At 43.2% G+C, this 22274-nt stretch overlaps 2 protein-coding genes and 1 long non-coding RNA gene across 3 annotated transcripts in view; all 3 read right to left on the reverse strand.

The window, feature by feature from the left end:
- The window catches only part of LOC310671218, a 497424-nt gene that overhangs the window by 453536 nt on the left and 21614 nt on the right, over positions 1–22274 (reverse strand). The window lies entirely within an intron of this gene.
- Positions 912–8305, reverse strand: LOC310672821 (vomeronasal type-2 receptor 26-like; the record flags this gene model as incomplete). Its single annotated transcript, XM_083430477.1, has 6 exons — positions 912–1822; positions 2881–3007; positions 4200–4427; positions 4924–5733; positions 6147–6438; positions 8091–8305. 6 exons carry the CDS (start codon positions 8303–8305, stop codon positions 912–914), a joined length of 2583 nt encoding a protein of 860 aa, XP_083286603.1.
- Positions 14689–21657, reverse strand: LOC310670175 (vomeronasal type-2 receptor 26-like; the record flags this gene model as incomplete). Its single annotated transcript, XM_083424987.1, has 6 exons — positions 14689–15643; positions 16704–16830; positions 18650–18877; positions 19375–20184; positions 20598–20889; positions 21443–21657. 6 exons carry the CDS (start codon positions 21655–21657, stop codon positions 14733–14735), a joined length of 2583 nt encoding a protein of 860 aa, XP_083281113.1. The 3' UTR covers positions 14689–14732.

The following is a 22274-nucleotide window of genomic DNA, read 5'->3' on the forward strand; positions in this document are numbered from 1 at the left end:
AGAAGGAAAAGAAAAAATAAAGAGAGGGAGGGAGGGAATCAAATTGGCTCCAAGCCAAAGGCCAGGCGGAACAACTCTGTCTTCCTGCGGAAAGAAATCAGATACTGCAGGGCCCTGGTCTCATGAGGCAGAGCATTCCACCAGGCCGGAGCCAGAGTTGAAAAGGCCCTGGCTCTGGTTGCAGCCAATCTAACTTCCTTAGGGCCTGGGACCACTAGGGTATTGTTATTTATGGACCTTGAGGCTCTCTGTGGGGCATACCGGGAGAGGCGGTCCCGTAGGTACGAGGGTCCTAGGCCGTGAAGGGCTTTAAAGGTCAAAAGCAGCACCTTAAATCTGATCCTGTACTCCACCGGGCGCCAGTGCAACTTAAAAAGCACTGGGTGAATATGCTCCCATGGCAGAGACCCCGTGAGGAGCCTCGCTGCAGCATTCTGTACCCGCTGGAGTTTCTGGGACAGCTTCAAGGGCAGCCCCGCGTAGAGCGAATTACAGTAGTCAAGCCCGGAGATGACCGTCGCATGGATCACTGTGGCCAGGTCGGGGCGGGAAAGGCTGCTTGATGCGGCGAAGGTGGAAAAATGTCGCCTTAGAAGCAGAATTTCAAGTTACACTAAGTTATTCTTTAGGCTTCGGTTATGAATTCAGAAAGAAAGGAAGGTGGGTCATGTCAAAGTACAAAGTGGATATGGTAGAGAAGGATAATTATGTATGAAGAGGGAGGCTGCATTCCGTGTAATGCTACAGGTAGGGACACTCTCCAGGCATGTAATTCAATGATTCCCTTTCATCATTCAAGATGAATGAAAAATGAAGAGCAAACTTTATCTAAGGAGATACATTCCTTCCCAAGGCAACTCTGTGTGTTTCATTACTACTGTGGTGGAAAACAGTTATAAATATGTTAAGAATCAGACAACAACTTTAGTTTTTGTGGCCAGGTGTTCCTTTGTGTTCAGATTAGGCCTCAGCACAATAATGTAGCATTTGGGAATGAAGATGCAGCCCAGAAGCCCAGCACTAGAAGCCAAGATAGAGAAGATCTGCACGGCTACCATGTATTTCCCCTTTGTGCTCAGGTAGGTGGGCACAAAGGAGACCCAAACGCTGCAGAAGACCAGCATGCTGAAGGTGATCAGCTTGGCTTCATTGAAGGCCCCAGGCAGCTTCCTGGCCAGGAAAGCCACCGTGAAGCAGATGGCAGCCAGGAAGCCCATGTAACCCAGGGCAGCATAAAACATGGCCACAGACCCTTCATTGCATTGCAGGGTGATCTCTCCGGGCTGGGAATGCTTGTCGGAGTCTGGGAATGGGGGAGAGATGCCCAGCCAAATGATGCAAATGACCATTTGGACACTGGAGCAGGAAATGACAATGGAGTTGGCCAGACTTTTCCCTAACCATCTCCTCACCCTGTCCCCTGGCTTTGTGGCCAGGAAGGCCAGCACCACCATGATGGTTTTGGACAGCAAAGAAGATACAGCAACTGAGAAGATGGTGCTGAAGGCCGTTTGTCGAAGGAGGCAGGTGACTTTCCTGGGACGGCCAATGAAGAGGAAGGAGGACAAGAAGGACAGCAGAAGGGAGACAAGGAGGATGAAGGAGAGGTCCCTGTTGTTGGCTTTGACTATGGGAGTTTCCTTGTATTTAATGAAGATCCCTACAACAAAGCCTGTGGTTAAGGACAGGAAGAGAGCCAAAGAAGTCAGGAGAATCCCCAAATATTGTTTATATGATAGGAAGCTGATAATCCTCGGAATGCAGTGATCTCGGTCCTTGTTTGGATATTGTTCTTCTGGACATTTGGTGCAACGCTCTGCATCTGAGGAGGAGAAATGGAATGGCTTTGGCTTTGCTTACAGACATATTCTATTACATGTCAAGAAATTCACTCATATGGGAGATATCAGAAAATGAGAATGTATTGTAAGAAATGGAAGTGTTTTTGGTGCATTTCCTTATGCGATTGTTTTTGTGCAGTAACACTACTTCATTTTCATATTTCATTTCACTTTTAATTTGTATACTGCCTTTCTATATTGCTATGCAGAAGGAGGGTTACAAGCTGAAGAAACAACAAAATAGACAGCAAAGATCACAGGCGTAATACACACACAAAAAGTCATCATAGAAGCATAACTTTAAAATAAACAACATATCATATAAAGCAATATTCAATAATATTCAATCATAAAACTCAGAAATAGTAAAAAGTAAAATTTAATATCAGCAAATAATAAACAGCTAACGCTTATCATGTACAATAAAGAATTCCTAATTTATAATTAATAAAAAACAGCAAGTCACAATGAATAAAATACCACAAAACATGCAAAAGGATCAAACTGAAAAACTAGGACACAAACTTATGATTTATTTATTTTTAATATCCTTGAACTCCTCTCTTCCAAGCTGCTACAGCTGTTCTCAAACTCCTTGTCTGGGATATCCAATAACTTCCTGCTGAAATCCCATAATTTTTAATTGTTCTACAATGCATTGGAATGAAATGATCACCTAATTTTTTTGATTATTGTGCATCATGCTTTCTCTCTTTTAAATAAATATTTGCTATTTTCACTATTTCTCGTTTATTTAGAAGACATTTTTAATTTCCCTTTGTGAGGGTGGTTCTGGTTCTCTGACCCTAGAAGGCTTGGTATAAAATAGCCATAACTATGCCATATGGGCAGTGTAGGCTGAACCCAATTTGCATCCCAGAGATTGCTTCCTGCAAGTCATTTCTTTCAAATAACTTCCTGGAAGGGGATTAAAAATGCATCCAAATATGTCTTTAGAATCTTCACAGAAAGTTTCTGACTAATATGTTGCCCTATTCATATTCTCCCAACAAATTCCATCTCCTGTGGCGTCACCCACCTTCCTGTGTAGATATGGTCCCTTCCCCACACGGAACACAAGCGTAGCAGCAAATCGGCTTGTCTTCTTGAACCACCTTGGCATATCCTGGGCGACACCTTTTGGTACACCTGGCGTGAGGAACAGTCTATCCATAAAGAAAAGATGACACATTAAAGGGGAAGTGTCAGCAATATTTGTGCCTATGGAACTCACTCAGAGAGTCTGGAAACAACCCAGCAGGCAAGCAAGCACCCTTGATGTCAGGGGTGCCAACTTGAATAAAATATTGTGGGGGCCCAGGAAAGAAGCACAACACATAATCGATGCCCATCAAATTTATATTTTATTGTGGGGGCCAAAGCCCACAAAGTTTCTAGGAGTTGGCTCCTATGCTTGATGTAGAACGGAACCACCACCCCTACTGTGTTTGCTTTTTTAACAATAATAATTTATTTATACCCCTCCCACCTGGCTGGGTCTCCCCGACCACTCTGGGCGGCTTCCAACAAAAGATTAGAAATACATCAAAACATCACTCATTAAGAACTTCCCTAAACGGGGCTGCCTTCAGATGTCTTCTAAAAGTAAGATAGTTGTTTATTTCTTTGACAACTGATGGGAGGGCATTCCACAGGGAAGGCACCACTACCGAGAAGGGCGTCTGTCAAACGTCCGATGCGGCTTTCAATTGAGTGCAAGAAGCTCCCGCAGCCAATAGGAAGCCGTTCCTTGGTTTTCAAACAGTTTGGGGAGCTGTGTGGACTTTTGGCATGGATTAAGTTCCAGAACCAAAATTCCACTGGGCTCGAATGAGCCCCTTGGAACGGCTCCTGCACAACCACCCTGACCTTCCGGAGCTGGCAGGCCAAGCAGGCCTTACTCCCAAGCTCTCTCTTTTGCTCACTGGGCTCCAGGATGCTCTTGCGTGGGCTCTGAGATGTTCTCATGAGATCTCGCAGGGCCGGGCTGGATTTACCATTAAGCAAAATAAGTACGTGCTTAGGGCATCCAGGGAAAGCGGGCACCACAGAATTTTTTTTTTGGTGGATTTACCATGGACCATATTGTGCAGCTCAATCAGGTTCCACAAGAAAGGCTCCCACAATAAATGAAAAAATTACATACATACATACATACATGCATGCATGCATGCATACATACATGTGTGTGCGTGTATCTGCACATGAAGAGCATTATGCACATTTAATAATTTACTTAATTAATTATATTGAAACCATCAGCCAAACTTCCAAAAGATTATACTTGAATTCCTCTTGGAAATATTCAACAGAATACTAGATCTTCTTGTGTATCATGTGGAATAAAGGGGCTCTTACCTGGCTGAACCTCTTGGGCCACACAATAGCTTCTGGGTTAATGGCGAGATTGAAGTCAGTGGATGCCTCTCTCTCTATACTCCCAATTTTCACTCTAACACAAGACTCATTGGGAAGCACCACCCAATTCTCAATATCAAACATGATGGGCAGCTCCCCATTCTCACCCAAATACAGTCCGCCCATGGAAGTGTTCAACAACCGGGTTTCTCTTAAGAAAGGGTGAAGCTGGAATGACAGGGAAAACACCAGCATTTCAAAGCATTTTGGACATCTCATCCCTGCTCCCTTTCAGCTCCAAAGTCCTGGCATACCTGGCCTCGTTGGAAATTACAGAGGACTAAACACCCAAACTTAGAAAGCATTTTAGATGCCTCATCCCTGCTTCCTTGGAACTCAAAACACCTGTCGTGCCACAACTTCTCCTACTGACAAAACTAAACAGACACCCTCAAAGTGGAATGATGTCTGTTTTTAAATGTTTTGGCTTCTTTTGGTTTTATTATATGGTCTTATGTTTTTTATTGCAGAAGACCACCTTGATATTTTATGAAATACACATTGTATATATATTTTCCAGCAGGAGCCTAAAAAAAGAATCTAAATCTAAATAAATAAAACAAAAACCTTTTCCTCACTGTTGCATTCGTGTCTAAATCAATGAGAATGATTATTGTAGAGTTGGTAGAAAGAACTTTGATTTCTAGAAAGGGAAAGGAAATACCTGCCATGGCTGTAGCCTTTGACATGCCAACTGGTCTCCTCCACCCGCCATCAACATCTGCTTTGATCTAGATGAACAGGCAACATTTAAAGCATGTGCCATGATTTGGAGACTGAAGTATGTTCTGTGGCTGTCTTGAGACAGAACACTCTGCAGCTCCTCTTCAGACGGCACCTCCGGATCCTCCATATCTCTGCATCTTGTCCAACCTCTCACAGCGAGGACGTGCTTTGAGTATGAACAACTAAATGCTTTTTGCTGAAAAAGATAAAGATGATGGAACTCTGGTTTACAGACGTCACATTTGCTCCTTATTTTGGGCTTCATGGCAAAGGAGAATGAACCATGGATATACTTCAAGTACTTGGGACCATAAGACAAATTCGTGTCAATGTCTTGAAAAGCTGTTGTGAGCCATACTTTTGGCCCAATATGCTTCCTGAGTTTTTGTTGTATTAATATGATGAAACCCAATCCCAAATAATTGCTTTCATAGTAAACGAATACATTGGTCTGTCTGCATAGGGCAATAAATTCACTTTGTATGAACCTCTCATGTTCATTATTTTCTGGTATTCTTCCTGAAAAGGCCACACAAATTCCATTGCTGGCCATCAGAGATGTCAAGGCACTCAAGAACCTTTCTCCATTTTCATTCTTGGGAACAAAGAGGCCGATCCACGTCCATCCAAAATGCTGGAGGAATTTTATAATCCCCAGGTACTGAACTTCTTCATTGGGGACCATACGGTAGACAAAAGGGACTTTGGTGTTCTCATCAACATCCCCAGATACAAAGCCATAACTGATCTGCAGTGGGGAAGAAAAAGTATAGTGTTTCATTTTCAAAGAACAGGATTAGCCTGAAATATTTAATAGCTAAGAAATATTGTGCTGGCCAGGGCTGATAGTCTTATTTGGAAACTTTGGGAGGCTGCAACACTAGCAAAGTCTCCGTGTTGAAGAGTCATAGAATCATAGAGTTGGAAGCGACCCTGAGGTTCATCTTGTCCTCCCCCCTGCAATGCAGCTGTCCCATACGGGGATCAAGCCTGCAACCTTGACGTTGGCAGCACCACACTCTAACCAACTGAGCTATCTAGCTTAACATAGCTCAGGATTTTCTCCCTCTTTGAACCCTCTTTTTGACTCTGCTGATGATAAAGTGAATTTATGTTGCTGCTGAACCTCTTTTGTGTCCCTCCATGCCCCACCCTTCATACCTGTGGGATTTTGTACATGTCTGACGTGGTTGAAATCACTTTGGAGATGATGGAATTGGCTCCTTCAAGAACAGCCAAGATATTATTCCATTTTCCACAACAATAGTTTGGAATATTGCTTTCCCCACCTGCAAGCAGGTCTAGCATGGCATCAGAAGTGATCCTTGCATTGTAATAGTTCTCATAGAGGCTGTAGCCCAGGGTGATGTTGGGTAAGAGCCTGGGATCCCGGTTGATCTCTTGGATGGTGAACAAGAAGGACGAGATATGCCAGTACAACCTATATGTCCATCTGTAAGAAATCAATCAAATAAAAAGTGTCAAACCATTCACCACCTAATGAAAATAAATAGTATTTGATTCCCTAAATCATGGTCTGCATTAGGGCTGCCATACTGACATAGCAGGAAGACAGCAGTTGGAAACATTGTGCGGGTGGAAATCACTGGAATTTCCTTTAAAATAACTCAAAAACTTTGCCAATAAATCCTTTTGTCTGGATTTTCACTTGTTGCAACATGGGGACTCTAGTCTGTATGTTTGTTTGAAGGGTGAGAAGAGACATATCCTTCTTACAAGATGAAAATCCATTTGCCACTTAAGAATTAAAATATAAGGATTGCTCAAGAGGAGAAGCACACATCTTCAAAGAAGGAAAATGAAGAAAACATTCTTCTTTCCGAATGTGTGAGAAATATGGGGACATGGCTGATAAGGCTAGTATTGGCTGCTACAAAGGAGTTGCATAAAGAGCCAACTGCAATGGAGAGCTAAGTCTGTTTAGCTCTCTTTTTCATTAGTATGGCTTATTTTCAATAGGCATGATTCGGATTGGGCTGTTATTTGATAAAGGTCAGTTCCAACCAGTCTTTATGTGAAATAAACCATCAGAAGGATGTATTTCCATCCGTCTCTCCGGTGCAAGTGAATTCAGGTGTCTGGCTCAGCAGTGAGGGGGAAATATTAGGAATGTGGATTGCTGCTGGGGGGGGGGGGGGAGAAAATGTTACTGGAGCCAAATTAATTCCCCAGAAGAACTGAACTTGGCTAAGCTTGCAATTGCGTGTCTTATTCTGCATCAGAGGGGGTGTCTTGCGTAGTTCCAGGTTGAGATAATGTCCACTTAAACTAACATTTCATCCAGGAGAATAGTTTCCTTGTCATTCATATTTCTCCCTGTGGGAACTGTTCAATCTCCTTGCAATGGCAGTCGCAGACACTAATTCTGCTGATATCTTCTGGGAGGTTATTTCAGGCAGCATATCAGCATAAAAGACCTCTGTTTTGTCTATTTAAATATGTTTTGTTTTGGTTTTCAACAGTAACACTATAAACTTAACATGAACAGCAAACACAACACTTGGAGTATATGTTATTGGAAGTAACCTTAATGTACATACATAATAGGCTCACTGGTTAATTAGTCCTCTCCATAGATATGCATGTGTTATAGGGGGTTGCAATAACTGTGCTGGCTTCTTAATGTGATCTGTAAAGAACAACCACATGCTTAAAAATTTGGCTTCATTTACGTGTCCATTAAAAACTTTGCCACATGGGGGCAAGTGTACCAGGAACACAAAGTAGGATTTTCTCCAGTGTCCCACTCATCTCATGAATGCAGGTGTGATCATTCAGTGAATCATTTTGATGCCTGATCAGGTTCATTTATGCACCTGTCTTCTTCAGCAAGCAACACAGAAACACAGAAGGTAAAAATAGAGCACGGTTGGGAACATGCAACCCACTAGCTGCTGTGAAACTCAAGTTCCCTTCAGCCCCTGCCAGCATGGCCAGTGATCAGGGGTGATGGGAGCTGCAGTCCCACAACATCTGGAAGACCACAGAGTCCTCACCCCTAAAATGGAGACTATTTCCCTAGTAAACAGGAGCCATTGGGGTGCAGTAGAAAAACGTGACGTCATTCTGCATATAATTACTTACTCATCCCTAAACCTGGTTAATGGGGGCTGCGAAAAGATGTATGGAAGTTGTAGAGAAAACCAATTTGGAGATATTATCCCGCCAATGAGGAAGTCGCCAGTCTGGAAATAATTCTGTGCTTTGATTCCTTCCCGGATTGGATTCAAGGGGCATTTTGCCTTCAGGTTTCTACAGGATTCAAGCAAAATGAGCAGCATCAGCATCTGAGATCTCATTCTGACTGATTGCTACACCTCTCTTGTGAGTGTTCCTCTCTCCCCCATAGCCAGCTACATCAGAAGAAGCCTGAAACTCTTATTTATCCAATATGGGTAGTGCTCAGCGATAGCTTCAGAGCCATTAATCCTCACAAAGATGTATCCCACCCCTCTTACTCTCAGTCTTGGTGATCTTCTGTGCATCAACTTTTCCCTCAGGAACAAGGCAGAATAAATCACTATGATGTTGATAATTATAAGGGGAAGGAAGTTCATCTCTGCAACAACCTGAAGTCTCTGTGTGGCTTGAGGGGCAGGAGCAGAGTTGGAGATAAACATGTTTGGGAGGAAACAAAGTTGCTGCTCCAAAGTTTGACATGGGTCACGTGGTGAGTGAGAGTTTGGCCTGAACTTTGCTGCTGACAAGAGCATTAGAAGAGTCCTGCTGCTGGTTCAGTTCAAAGCTTAATCCAATGCAGTATCCTGCTGCACCCAGTGGCCAATCAGACATTTCTGGGATCCACCCAAGCTGATGGCAATAGAGTTGATCCCAGCAACTGACATTCAGAGATATGCAGCCTCTGATCCTGGAAGTCATGTGATTGCCTTTTAAAAGTGTCTCAGTTAGCAGCTGAAACAAAATTAAAAAGTAGCACCTTAGAGACCAACTAAGTTTGTTATTGATATGAGCTTTTGTGTGAATGCATAGGTAAAGGTAAAGGGACCCATGACGATTAGGTCCAGTCGTGGCCGACTCTGGGGTTGCGGCGCTCATCTCGGTCTATTGGCCGAGGGAGCCGGCGTACAGCTTCCGGGTCATGTGGCCAGCATGACTAAGCTGCTTCTGGTGAACCAGAGCAGCGCACGGTAATGCCGTTTACCTTCCCGCTGGAGTGGTACCTATTTATCTACTTGCACTTGGACGTACTTTCGAACTGCTAGGTTGGCAGGAGCAGGGACCGAGCAATGGGAGCTCAGCCCGTCGCGGGGATTTGAACCGCCGACCTTCTGATCATAAAAGTCCTAGGCTCTGTGGTTTAACCCACAGCGCCACCCGTGTCCCGTGCATGCGTACTTCTTCACTATTTCCTGTGTCAGTGAATTACTCCATTGGGCTACAGTATCCAAAAAACTGCTTCCTATTTTCTATCTAGATTCTCCAGGTGGATTCTTCCGTGGATGCCTCTTTGAGTTATAATTTTTCAGGGAAAACCTATCCTTTTCCTCTTCCTCTGTGATTTTATGCATCTCTATTAAGTCCCACTTTTACAGTCTTCGTTCCTTAACCAGGGTCTACTACAAACCATTTTAGGCCCCTAAAAACAACTGGGTATTTTATAGTCCGAAGCTGTAAGAGGAAGTGGGAAAGAGCATCATTCTTTCCAACCTCCTTCTTCAGTTCCATGTCATTTTCAAGGGATTAAAAGGTGATCGCCCTCACTATCTCATAACCGAGTGGACAAGGGTGAGGGACTCAGAGGATTCACAAAGATTCCAGGGGATTCCTCAAGGACACAATTTGTGGAATGCTTTCCAGGGAGGTTCGGCTGGTACCTTCATTGTACACCTTTAGGTGCCGAGCGAAACATTCCTTTTTAACCAGGCCTTTCGCTGATTGACATCCAATGCCCTTTTAAATGTCTTCTGGTGTAGGCATTATTGGTTAGTTCGTGTTCTTCTTTATTATGTATTTTGTCTTTTTTACATTGTCTTTTTATGTTGTGAACCACCCTGACATCTATGGCCAATGGGCGCTATAGAAATTTGCTTATTATTAATAATAATAATAATTAACCAATCTGCGGTGTCTGGCTTAGCTCGTTTCAGACTACCTAATAACAAGTTTCCGTCATGTCCTTCCATGTACTAAGTTTTCTCCTAGTCTTGTACTTTTGATTCTCATCAAAACTCACGTGCCAGAAATATTTCCACATGAAAGTTGCAGATTTCCATATGACCTTTTATCTATGTCCTTCATGTAGCTCGTTTAATGTCCCTTTTCTTCTAATTTAGCTTAGTTCATTTTGTACTATAGCAATTCAGTTGACAATGTCTTAAGCAGCTTAGGAAATTCAGCTATGACTAATATGCAGTCTAACTCAAGATCGAAGAGGAATAATTTTAAGCAACAATAGGCAACTCCACAATTGCTATTAGTGAAGAATCGTGAATCAGAAGCTTTAAGAGGTCTACTGTCAATTATCTATCTCCTCCGCATCACAAGTGAGCTAAGGGAACTTTGACAACGATGCTTTCGGACCTTTTTCTCACCATACACAGGGTTAGCTGGAATTGCAGTGAGAGGAAACTGCTTGTCTATGCAAGGCAGGAGGATTATTGGGGCATTGTTTTTTGATTATAAATTTTGTGGTTTCATAGTTATACTTTGATTTTGTTCTTTGAACCGCCCTAAGACCTCCCGGTATAGGGTGGTATATAAATTGAGTACATAAGGATAATAATAATATTTGTGGAATTTACTGCAGCCCTCAGGAAAATACTATCTGGGATCCAGATTATTTTTTAATTCCAACAACAACCTGTGGTTCCACTCAAGATTCAGAGGGGTGGGGACATTCAACTCTACAATTCTACAACTGTACAAAGGCCTCAGTTTATTTATAGTGTCCTCATCTTGCTCTGTGGCCAAACTCCCACTGTAGCTTACAAATATCATTTCTAAAACTGCCTATGTCCTCAAGCTTATAATTTGCGTCATTGGAAGACGCAAGAACTACCCACACTGGAAGAATGGCAGATGAAGGTTATTGACTATATGGAATTAGCAGAAATGACTGGCAGAATCAGAGACCAGGGAGAAGAGACGGCGAAGGAAGACTGGAGGAAGTTGAAAGACTATTTACAGAAGTATTATAAGATAAAGAACGTTTGAGGACATCAGACTAAATTTAAATGAATATTAGCAAAAAAATTTATGATTAAGAAAGACAAATGTTTTTAAGATAAGTGGAAATGTAATTATGTTAAGAGATTAAGATTAAGTTGAACTATAGAAATGTCAGAGGGAAAAAATTTACTGTCAGAATATAAGATCTGGAATACAGAGTGGGAAGGTCTGGGGAAGTTGCAGACACAGGTTAATGTTAAATAATGCAAAGACACAGTGATTGTTTTTAACTTTTTTCTTTACTTTTTCTTTTTTTTCTTTTTTTATACATTGTATTTTATATTGCTTGATGTGTTGTTTTTATTTTCTGTTCTGTATTGTTTGTTTGTATTGTTTGTTTACTAATTGTTAAAATAAAAAATATTATATATAAAAAAATATAATTTTAAAAGACATGAATAATAATAATAATAATAATAATAATAATAATAATAATAATTTATTTATACCCCACCCTCCCCAGCCGAAGCCGGGCTCAGAGCGGCTAATAATAATAAAAGTAGCACAGCATTCTAAAATCATTTCATTTTAAAATCATTTCTTATCAAATTAATGGCAACCATTGGGCTAGAGTTCTGTGAGGATTACCAAAGGAGGGGGTCAGACTGTGCCTTGGCCAAAGGCCTGGTGGAACAGCTCTGTCTTGCAGGTCCTGCGGAAAGATGTCAAGTCCCACAGGGCCCTAGTCTCTTGTGACAGAGCGTTCCACCAGATCCGGGCCACGGCCGAAAAAGCCCTGGCTCTGGCTGAGGCCAGCCTAGGCTCCCTGTGGCCAGGGACCTCCAAGATGTTTTTATTTGAAGACAATAAGGAGCAAAAGGAAAAGAGATTAGAAACTCCCCTCAGCCTCGGCCTCCACAAATAGCGGTCAGGATGATAGAAGCCAAAGTCCAACATCGTCTGAAGGGCCACTGTCTCCCTATCCCTGAAATAAGAACTATTTCCCGGTTAAAGGGAACCATTGGAGCGGTGGTGGAGAAGCATGATATTCATGATGTATTTAATTATTTATACTTTAAGCTTGGTTACTGGGGGCTGGGAAAAGTTATATGGAAGATGCTCAGCAAAGCTTCTTGGAGATATGATTCCGCTAATGAGGAAGTCTCCAGGCCGCGAGTAACTCTGCGCTTCATTTTCTTCCCTCATCAAATTTAAGGAGCACTTTGCTTTCAGCTTCTCACAGACTTGTCATGTGACTTGTCATGTGACAAAGACACATGAGAGCAAAAGCAGTAAAGCAGGTTGGGAACTGCTGGGACTGCACAGTCATTTGGGCCTACTAAAGTTATTCAGGCCTAACTGCTATCTGTTGGGTCACTCTGACATGTGACAAAGTAGCCAGTTTCTCTTTTGTGCTCTCTGTAAAAAATCAGAGTCTGTCTGCTTCACTTGTGAGCTGAGTCAGTATATAATCTGAGTGTCAAACTGTTTGGAACCATGTAGTTTATGAAGAAGTTTATTTTAACTTAGTAAGGCTTTTATTCTTTAAAACTCTGCATTATTAATTTACGCTGCGCGTCAAGACTTGATGGTCCATTAGAAGAAGAGGTAGCAGCAGAAGCCGCAACAGGGAGGTCATTCTGTCTTGGCCTCCTACACCTCCATTTTGACTTCCCCTTTCTCCCCCACAGCCATGTAATGAGAAGAAGTCAACACCCTCCAGCACAGTGTGCTATGTACAGTATAACCTCAGGCTTCCTTGGCTCCTCATGTTTGGGCAACTGCCAGAGATCTCTCTTGAGCTTTGGGAAGAATAAATCACTATCATTTGTATAATTGAAAGGGGGGAAAGTTCTTGGGATCTCTACATGGTTCAAGGGGCACTGACAGAGCTGACAGAAAATATGTTTACGCCAAATCGCAGATGTGGCTTCAAACTGCAACATGAGTCACTTGAATTTCGGGGACGAGTTTGGCTTGAACTTGGCTAAGAACAGCCCAGCTGGGTTAGCCCAAACTCCCATCTAGTCCTGCGACACAGTGGCTAATCAGACATTGCTGAGAAGCTCACAAGCAGGGCATGAAAGCAATGGGCCTTGCCAGGCAGTGGTCACCAGCGACTGGCATTTGGGGGAAGTAACTATGTACTGCATGATTCAATATTTTGTTTCCTCTCAATCTCCCAACCTTCCGATTCATTGGATGTCTCTGAGTGCTGGCGCTAAATAAGAGAGGGAGACAAAAAGGATGGATCCTGCCCTTCTCCAGAAGCTCAGTGCAAATAAGTGAGAGGTCTGCTCCATGGGGGTGGATGGGGACTACCCCACCAATCTCAACCTGCCTTCATGCCACCACCACTCACCTGCCTTCTTACTTACAAGTGGGGGTTGTGATTCGAGGACCCGATCCCCGTTTGGGGAATAAAGACACGTGGACACAGAATGTAAGGTTAATGGGTAAGGTAAAGGCCACAGCTTTATTGATGACAGCATGTGAGAAGGTATTGGCTTAGGCATTGGACCACGGAACATTAGACTCCTCCCACTTGTAGAGGGGTGAGTCTGAGGAGGGGTTAACCACCAGTAGGGGGAGCCTGTTGATGCTAATCCAACTATAGGCTCTCTTCCTGATGTCACCGAGGGTCGTGCCATGGCCCCCCGCCACACGGGCATCGGACAGGATCCACGACCGCCGGATTCCTTTAGCGGAATACCCAAAATTGTCGGGGAAGGCAATGGCCACACCTTGCCCCCTGAAACACCAACAACACATTCAAATGCCTAACCGCCAAATACCATGAAAGTTGTGACGGTTGCTACGAGGTAGGTGAAAAAAACCAAGAGGCTGGGCCAATTTAGCCAATTGGAAAAATGTCCTACCAGGCCCCCTGATTAAACAGGGCGACCAACCAGAGGTCTATAGCAAAGTCTCAGGAACAGCTAATCTAAAGGGAGTGGAGGGTGGGTGACTCAAAGAAAATGTCTGTGCAATGGTGGGGATGGGCTGGCGCGGCTGCGTTTGAGCAGCAAGCCCTGCCTCCGCGGAGCTTCCCTATTGGGTGTTCAACCGGGGAGGGGCGTGGCGCCAGTCCTGGAGTTGAAGCAGGGGGCGGAGCGCCCCCCGCATGATGCAGGAATCGTCTCCCGCTCACAATCCCTTCCCTCCTGGGAGTAGGAAAGGCTTTCTTGTCCATCATTGTCTCTGGCTCCAGCTATCGTGGTGCCCCTCGAACTCCCACCAAACAGACAGCTGTCACATTTATTTGTTGATGCTCACCTTGAAAACCCTAAATTACATTGGCCATGTATAACTAAGTTAAGAACTCAGGAAGAAAGGAAGGTGGGTCATGTCAAAGTACAAACTGGATATGGTAGAGAAGGTTAATTATGTATGAAGAGGGAGGCTGCACTCCAGGTAACTCTACAGGTAGGGATATCCCTAAAAGTTGTATGTCCAGAAACTCTCCAGGGATGTGATTCAATGATTCCCTTTCATCCTTCAAGATGAATGAAAAATGAAGAGCTAACCTTATTTAAAGTCATACATTCATTCCCAAGGCAACTCTGTGGAGGAAAACAGTTATAAATATGTAAAGAATCAGACAACAACTTTAGTTTTTGTGGCCAGGTGTTCCTTTGTGTTCAGATTAGGCCTCAGCACAATAATGTAGCATTTGGGAATGAAGATGCAGCCCAGAAGCCCAGCACTGGAAGCCAAGATAGAGAAGATCTGCACAGCTACCATGTATTTCCCCTTTGTGCTCAGGTAGGTGGGCACAAAGGAGACCCAAACGCTGCAGAAGACCAGCATGCTGAAGGTGATCAGCTTGGCTTCATTGAAGGCCCCAGGCAGCTTCCTGGCCAGGAAAGCCACCGTGAAGCAGATGGCAGCCAGGAAGCCCATGTAACCCAGGGCAGCATAAAACATGGCCACAGACCCTTCATTGCATTGCAGGGTGATCTCTCCAGCCTGGGAATGCTTGTCAGAGTCTGGGAATGGGGGAGAGATGCCCAGCCAAATGATGCAAATGACCATTTGGACACTGGAGCAGGAAATGACAATGGAGTTGGCCAGACTTTTCCCTAACCATCTCCTCACCCTGTTCCCTGGCTTTGTGGCCAGGAAGGCCAGCACCACCATGATGGTTTTGGACAGCAAAGAAGATACAGCAATTGAGAAGATGGTGCTGAAGGCCGTTTGTCGAAGGAGGCAGGTGACTTTCCTGGGACGGCCTATGAAGAGGAAGGAGGACAAGAAGGACAGCAGGAGGGAGACAAGGAGGATGAAGGAGAGGTCCCTGTTGTTGGCTTTGACTATGGGAGTTTCCTTGTGTTTAATGAAGATCCCTACAACAAAGCCTGTGGTTAAGGACAGGAAGAGAGCCAAAGAAGTCAGGAGAATCCCCAAATATTGTTTATATGATAGGAAGCTGATAATCCTCGGAATGCAGTGATCTCGGTCCTTGTTTGGATATTGTTCTTCTGGACATTTGGTGCAACGCTCTGCATCTGAGGAGGAGAAAAAGAATGGCTTTGGCTTTGCTTACAGACATATTCTATTACATGTCGAGAAATGCACTCATATGGGAGATATCAGAAAATGAGAATGTATTGTAAGAAAGGGAAGCTTCTTCGGTGCATTTCCTTATGCGATAGTTTTCGGGCAGTAACACTACTTCATTTTCATATTTCATTTCGCTTTTAATTGGTATACCGCCTTTCTATATTGCTATGCAGAAGGAGGGTTACAAGTAGAGGAAACAACAAAATAGACAGCAAAGATCACAGGCGTAATACGCACACAAAAAGTCATCATCAAAGCATAATTTAAAATAAACAACATATCATATAAAGCAATATTCAATAATATTCTATCATAAAACTCAGAAATAGTAAAAAGTAAAATTTAATATCAGCAAATAATAAACAGCTAACGCTTATCATGTACAATAAAAATTCCTAATTTATAATTAATAAAAAACAGCAAGTCACAATGAATAAAATACCACAAAACATGCAAAAGGATCAAACGGAAAAACTAGGACACACAACTTATGATTTATTTATTTTTGATATCCTTGAACTCCTCTCTTCCAAGCTGCTACAGCTGTTCTCAAACTCCTTGTCTGGGATATCCAATAACCCTGCTGAAATCCCATAATTTTTAATTGTTCTACAATGCATTGGAATGGAATGATCACCTAATTTTTTTATTATTATTGTGCATCATGCTTTCTCTCTTTTAAATAAACATTTGCTATTTTCACTATTTCTCGTTTATTTTGATGACTTTCTAAATTTCCTTTTGTGAGGGTGGTTCTGGTTCTCTTATCCTAGAAGGCTTGGTACAAAATAGCCAAAGCTGTGCCTTATGGGCAGGGCAGGGCAGAGATTGCTTCCTGCGAGTCATTTCTTTCAAATAAATTCCTGGGAGGGGGTTAAAAATGAAGAAATCAATAAAGGATCTGCATCCAAATATGTCTTTAGAATCTTCACAGAAGGTTTCTGGCCAGTATGTTGCCCTATTCATATTCTCCCAACAAATTCCATCTCCTGTGGCGTCACCCACCTTCCTGTGTAGATATGGTCCCTTCCCCACACGGAACACAAGCATAGCAGCAAACCGGCTTTCCTTCTTGGACCACCTTGGCATATCCTGGGCGACACCTTTTGGTACACCTGGCGTGAGGAACAGTCTAGCCATGAAGGAAAGATGGCACATTAAAGGTGAAATGTCAGCAATATTTGTGCCTATGGAAATCACTCAGAGAGTCTGGAAAGAACCCAGAAGGGTCTCCAGTCCCACAAGAAAGCACCCTTGATGTCAGGGGTGCCAACTTGAATAAAATATTGTGGGGGCCCAGGCAAGCTGCACAACACATAATTGATGCCCATCAACTTTATGGGTCCCCAGCCCCCTCAAATATTTTATTGTGGGGGCCAAAGCCCCCACAGCTCCTAGGAGTTGGCTCCTATGCTTGATGTAGAATGGAAGCCTCCCTGCTGTGTTTGCTTTTTAAATAACAATAATAACAATAACAATTTATTTATACCCCACCCATCTGGCTGGGTTTCCCCAGCCACTCTTGGCGGCTTCCAACAATAGATTAGGAATACATTAAAATATCAATCATTACGAACTTCCCTAAACAGGGCTGCCTTCAGATGTCTTATAAAAGTCAGGTAGTTGTTTATTTCCTTGACATCTGATGGGAGGGCGTTCCACGGGGCAGGCACCACTACCGTGAAGGCCCTCTGCCTGGTTCCCTGTAACCTCACTTCTTGCAGGGAGGGAACGGCCAGAAGGCCCTTGGAGCTGGACCTCTGAACGATGGGGGTGGAGACGCTCCTTCAGATATAATAGGCTGAGGCCGTTTAGGGCTTTAAAGGTCAGCACCAACACTTTGAATTGTGCTCGGAAACGTACTGAAAAAGGTATTAGTACATAGGTCTTTGAATAACTGGACTGAGGCACAGTCGAATAATAATATAAAAGAAGGTAAATTCAGGGGAAATATTTGTGTGCCAGAATATTTGTGTCTATGGAGTTGATTCATAGAGTTGGGAAACAACCCAGCAAGTTCTCTAGGCGCAGGGCAAAAGATGCAGAAAGAAAAGAAAAGAAAAATCCCATCCCAGAGCAGCAGCAATAAAACACTCTGAAGAAGAGCACTATTTAAACATAGAGTATGATCACATCTTATGCAGGAGTTACATTCCGGGAAAGGAGTAGTATATGCAAAAATGTATACACAGTAGTACCTTGGTTCCTGAATGGCTTGGCTCCCAAACAAATCAGCTACCGATCGCTGCAAACCCGGAAGCAAGTGTTCCGGTTTGTGAACATTTTTCAGAAGCCAAACGTCCAACACAGCTTTCAGTTGAGTGCAGGTAGCTCCCGCAGCAAATCATAAGCCGTTCCTTGGTTTTCAAACAGTTTGGGGAGTTGAGTGGACTTCCGGAATGGATTAAGTTCCAGAACCAAAATTCCACTGCACTCGAATGAGCCCCTTGGAACGGCTCCTGCACAACCACCCTGACCTTCTGGAGGTGACCTGCCAAGCAGGCCTTACTCCCAAGCTCTCTCTTTTGCTCACTGGGCTCCAGGATGCTCATGCGTGGGCTCTGAGATGTTCTCATGAGATCTCGCAGGGCCCGGCTGGATTAACCATTAAGCAAAATAAGTACGTGCTTAGGGCATCCAGGGAAGGCGGGCACCACAGGAATTTTTCTGTTGCTGGGTTTACCATGGACCATATTGTGCGGCTCAATCAGGTTCCACAAGAAAGGGTCCCACAATAAATGAAAAAATTACATACATACATACATACATACATACATGTGTGTTCGTGTATCTGCACATGAAGAGCATTATGCACATTTAATAATTTACTTAATTAATTATAATGAAAGCATCAGCCAAACTTCCAAACGATTATACTTGAATTCCTCTTGGAAATATTCAACAGATTACTAGATCTTCATGTGTATCATGTGGAATAAAGGGGCTCTTACCTGGTTGAACCTCTTGGGCCACACAATAGCTTCTGGGTTAATGGCGAGCTTGAAGTCAGTGGATGCCTCTCTCTCTATACTCCCAATTTTCACTCTAACACAAGACTCATTGGGAAGCACCACCCAATTCTCAATATCAAACATGATAGGCAGCTCCCCATTCTCACCCAAATACAGTCCGCCCATGGAAGTGTTCAACAACCGGGTTTCTCTTATGAAAGGGTGAAGCTGGAATGACAGGGGCAACACCAGCATTTCAAAGCATTTTGGACATCTCATCCCTTCTCCCTTTGAGCTCCAAAGTCCTGGCATAACTGGCCTCGTTGGAATTTACGGAGGACTAAACACCCGAACTTAGAAAGCATTTTAGATGCCTCATCCCTGCTTCCTTGGAACTCAAAACTCCTGTTGTGCCACAACTTCTCCTATTGGCAAGACTAAACGGACACCCTCCAGGTGGAGGGACGTCTGCTTTTAACTGGTTTTGGCTTCTTTTGGTTTTATTATATGGTCTTATGTTTTTTATTGCAGTAAACCAGCTTGATATTTTATGAAATACACATTGTATATATATTTTCCAGCAGGAGCCTAAAAAAAGAATGTAAATCTAAATAAATAAAACAAAAACCTTTTCCTCACTGTTGCATTCGTGTCTAAATCAATGAGAATGATTATTGTAGAGTTGGTAGAAAGAACTTTGATTTCTAGAAAGGGAAAGGAAATACCTGCCATGGCTGTAGCCTTTGACATGCCAACTGGTCTCCTCCACCCGCCATCAACATCTGCTTCGATCTAGATGAACAGGCAACATTTAAAGCATGTGCCATGATTTGGAGACTGAAGTATGTTCTGTGGCTGTCTTGAGACAGAACACTCTGCAGCTCCTCTTCAGACGGCACCTCCGGATCCTCCACATCTCTGCATCTTGTCCAACCTCTCACAGCGAGGACGTGCTTGGAGTATGAACAACTAAATGCTTTTTGCCGAGAAAGATAAAGAAGATGGGACTCTGATTTACAGCAGTCACGTTTGCTCCTTATTTTGGTCTTCATAACAAAGGAGAATGAACCATGGATATCCTTCAAGATCTTGGGACCAAAAAACAAATTCATGTCAAGGTCTTTAAAAGCTGTTGTGAGCCATACTTTTGGCCCAATTTGTTTCTCGATTTCTTGTTGTAGTAGCATGATGAAACCCAGTGCTGTATGACTGTTTGCATAGTAAATGAATACATTGGTCTGTCTGCATAGGGCAATAAATTCACTTCGTGCTAAGATCTCATGTCCCTTCTTTTCTGGTATTCTTACTGAAAAGGCACCACAAATTCCATTGCTGGCCATCAGAGATGTCAAGGCACTCAAGAACCTTTCTCCATCCTCATTCTCTGAAGCAAAGAGGCCGATCCACGTCCATCCAAAATGCTGGAGGAATTTTATAATCCCCAGGTACTGAACTTCTTCATTGGGGACCATACGGTAGACAAAAGGAACTTTGGTGTTCTCATCAAGAACCCCAGATACAAAGTCATAACTGATCTGGAGTGGGGAAGAAAAAGTATAGTGTTTCATTTTCCAAGAACAGGATTAGCCTGAAATATTTAATACCTAACAAATATTGTGCTTGCCAGGACTGATAGTTTTATTTTGAAACTTTGGGCATTTTCAAAACTAGCAAAGTCTCTGTGTTGAAGAGTCATAGAATCGTAGAGTTGGAAGCGACCCTGAGGTTCATCTTGTCCTCCCCCCTGCAATGCAGCTGTCCCATACGGGGATCAAGCCTGCAACCTTGACGTTGGCAGCACCACACTCTAACCAACTGAGCTATCTAGCTTAACATAGCTCAGGATTTTCTCCCTCTTTGACGCCTCTTTTTGACTCTGCTGATGATAATGAGAATTTATTTTGCTGCTGAACCTCTTTTCTGTCCCTCCATGCCCCACCCTTCATACCTGTGGGATTTTGTACATGCCTGAAGTAGTTGAAATCACTTTGGAGATGATGGAATTGGCTCCTTCAAGAACAGCCAAGATATTATTCCATTTTCCACAGCGATAGTTTGGAATATTGCTTTCCCCACCTGCAAGCAGGTCTAGCATGGCATCAGAAGTGATCCTTGCATTGTAATAGTTCTCATAGAGGCTGTAGCCCAGAGTGATGTTGGGTAAGAGCCTGGGATCCCGGTTGATCTCTTGGATGGTGAACAAGAAGGACGAGATGTGCCAGTAGAACCTATATGGCGCTCTGTATGAAATAAATCAAATAAAAAGTGTCAAACCAATCACCACTTAATGAAAATAAATACTATTTGATTCCCTAAATCATGGTCTGCATTAGGGCTGCCATACACACATAGCAGGAAGACAGCAGTTGAAAACAGTGTGCGGGTGGAAATCACTGTAATCCTTGCATTGTAATAGTTCTAATAAATCAGTTGTAATAAATAGTTGTAATAAATCAATCAATTAAAAAGTGTCAAACCATTCAGTATTTAATGAAAATAAATCATGATCAGGCTCATTTATACACCTGTGTTCTTCAACAAGCAACACAGCAGCACAGCAGTTAAAAATTGAGCACTTCTGGGAACATGCAACCCACTAGCTGGTGTGAAACTCAAGTTCCCTTCAGCCCCTGCCAGCATGGCCAGTGATCAGGGGTGATGGGAGCTGCAGTCCCGCAACATCTGGAAGACCACAGAGTCCTCACCCCTAAAATGGAGACTATTTCCCTAGTAAACAGGAGCCATTGGGGTGCAGTAGAAAAACATGACGTCATTCTGCATATAATTACTTACTCATTCTTAAACCTGGTTAATGGGGGCTGCGAAAAGATGTATGGAAGTTGTAGAGTAAACCAATTTGGAGTTATTATCCCGCCAATGAGGAAGTCGCCAGTCTGGAAATAATTCTGTGCTTTGATTCCTTCCCGGATTGGATTCAAGGGGCATTTTGCCTTCAGGTGTCTACAGGATTCAAGCAAAATGAGCAGCATCAGCATCTGGGATCTCATTCTGACTGATTGCTACACCTCTCTTGTGAGTGTTCCTCTCACCCCCATAGCCAGCTACATCAGAATAAGCCAAAAAAACTCTTATTTATCCAATATGGGTAGTGCTCAGCGATACCTTCAGAGCCATTAAACCTCACACAGATGTATCCCACCCCTCTTACTCTCAGTCTTGACTCAGTCTGTCTCTGATACAGGTGATCTTCTGTGCATCAACTTTTCCCTCAGGAACAAGGCAGAATGAATCACTATGATGTTGATAATTATAAAGGGAAGGAAGTTCATCTTTGCAACAACCTGAAGTCTCTGTGTGGCCTGAGGGGCAGGTGCAGAGTTGGAGATAAACATGTTTTGGAGGAAACAAAGTTGCTGCTCCAAAGTTTGACATGGGTCACGTGGTAGGGAGTGAGAGTTTGGCCTGAACTTTGCTGCTGACAAGAGCATTAGAAGAGTCCTGCTGCTGGTTCAGTTCAAAGCTCAATCCAATGCAGTATCTTGTTGCACCCAGTGGCCAATCAGACATTTCTGGGATCCACCCAAGCTGATGGCAGTAGAGTTGATCCCAGCAACTGACATTCAGAGATATGCAGCCTCTTATCCTGGAAGTCATGCGTCTTTTA

The sequence above is a fragment of the Podarcis tiliguerta genome (genome assembly GCF_965153285.1).
Source record: "Podarcis tiliguerta genome assembly, chromosome: 2".
Classification (NCBI taxonomy): domain Eukaryota; kingdom Metazoa; phylum Chordata; class Lepidosauria; order Squamata; family Lacertidae; genus Podarcis; species Podarcis tiliguerta.